This window comes from Echinococcus granulosus (assembly GCF_000524195.1).
Source record: "Echinococcus granulosus chromosome Unknown EG_S00254, whole genome shotgun sequence".
Classification (NCBI taxonomy): Eukaryota; Metazoa; Platyhelminthes; class Cestoda; order Cyclophyllidea; family Taeniidae; genus Echinococcus; species Echinococcus granulosus.
In genome coordinates this window covers 27,032-28,440 of record NW_020170634.1, presented here as the reverse complement: position 1 = coordinate 28,440, position 1,409 = coordinate 27,032, and the positions used below count along the sequence as shown (strand labels likewise).

General features: G+C 43.2%; 1 protein-coding gene across 1 annotated transcript; it reads left to right on the top strand. All coding sequences in view use genetic code 11, as the record gives it.

Moving 5' to 3' along the window:
• Positions 1-656: 656 nt before the first annotated feature.
• Positions 657-1,209, top strand: EGR_10697 (hypothetical protein; the record flags this gene model as incomplete). Its single annotated transcript, XM_024499946.1, has 2 exons — positions 657-685; positions 1,050-1,209. 2 exons carry the CDS (start codon positions 657-659, stop codon positions 1,207-1,209), a joined length of 189 nt encoding a protein of 62 aa, XP_024345641.1.
• Positions 1,210-1,409: the final 200 nt, after the last annotated feature.

The following is a 1,409-nucleotide window of genomic DNA, read 5'->3' as shown; positions in this document are numbered from 1 at the left end:
GGTGGTGGTAGTGGCGGCTAAGTTTGACCATTTTGTGATACATACATGTCCAGCATGTGCGGCAATTGGTCCCTTGACTTGCTGTTCCTTTCAATCCACTTTTGAAGTGGCATAGTAGCAAGATTTATTGAAGAAAATCCGGAAAATCACACCCACTTCCTTTAACTCCTTTGACCAAATTTCATTGATTGTTATTTGATCTATTCAGTGTAGACCACCTTTTCACTGGTTCCTTTAGATTTTCCTTTGAATGTTTTTCTGCTTCTTTATCGAAAACCGGGCATTTGACAGAAAGGAGCAGCCTTTTTCTGCGTAAGAAAATTACCACATCTATGACAACAACTGACTGTGGGCCCTCTTCTTGCAACGTTCCACATCAACTTCCTTCTAAGCCGGATCTAGTAATGAACTCCTTATTTAACTGTTGGCCTCAAGAGAGGTCTGTAATTAATAAGAGATATTTCGTCGTTGCTGCTCCGTTGGAAGTAGTGGTTGTGACCCTGGCGACATAAAAACCGTCTTCAATGATTACAATTGCTCCTTTCTCTTCGAACACTTTGAGTACTTTTAGCAGCCACTGGAAACTTGCCATCCCTCTTCCATGTTGTTTGCTCTTCTATGCCTTTCAGTCTCTACTACATGCCTCTCTTTGCGTAATGGCTGCAAACACTGCTCCTCCACATTCGTAATTTTACCGTCTCTAACCAATACCTCCATTGTTCCAGCTTTGCTCATCATCGAAATTCGTGTACTTATTCAGTGCGTAGGTACGTAGGCTGCCATTCCTGAAGCTTTCATTGAGAATCCTTGGACAGAAGTCTGGTATACCACTCACATTCAAACATCTTAACTTCGTCGATAAGCTGTCTTCACCATTCCTCTCAATTATGACCGGTCACTGAATGTCTTAAGACCTCAACATCTGCCTCATTAGCAGTTGGACCGATTTCAAGAGATCTAATTCACTCATTGACGACTATAGTTGGCGTATGTACGTTCGGATGAAGTAAAATTTCTGCTTCTGACCTGCAATATCCATGACGCCCCAGTTCTCATGTCAAACCGCAGGTGCACAGCGTAGTCGCTGGGCCTGTCCATACACCACTAACTCCTTCTCGTCTCCTCTCTCTCTGCATGTCAGAGAAGGCAATTGGCAACTGGTGGGTTGTCTTTGATAAGGTAACACTTGAGCAAGTGTCTCACTGGTGAGGGACTGTGTGTCCTCTCCATTACATGCAGCAAAATACTTTAAGCAGCATCGGATATTCATCACTACTCTTTCACATCTTGATTAATTGTTTGCACTAGACCAGCTCACACACGGAAGGAGCTGTGGGTACAAGTGCATAACATATCTGCCTGTGGCAATTCCAAGGCAAAAGCCGATTTTATTCGTACTTGTAATGGTA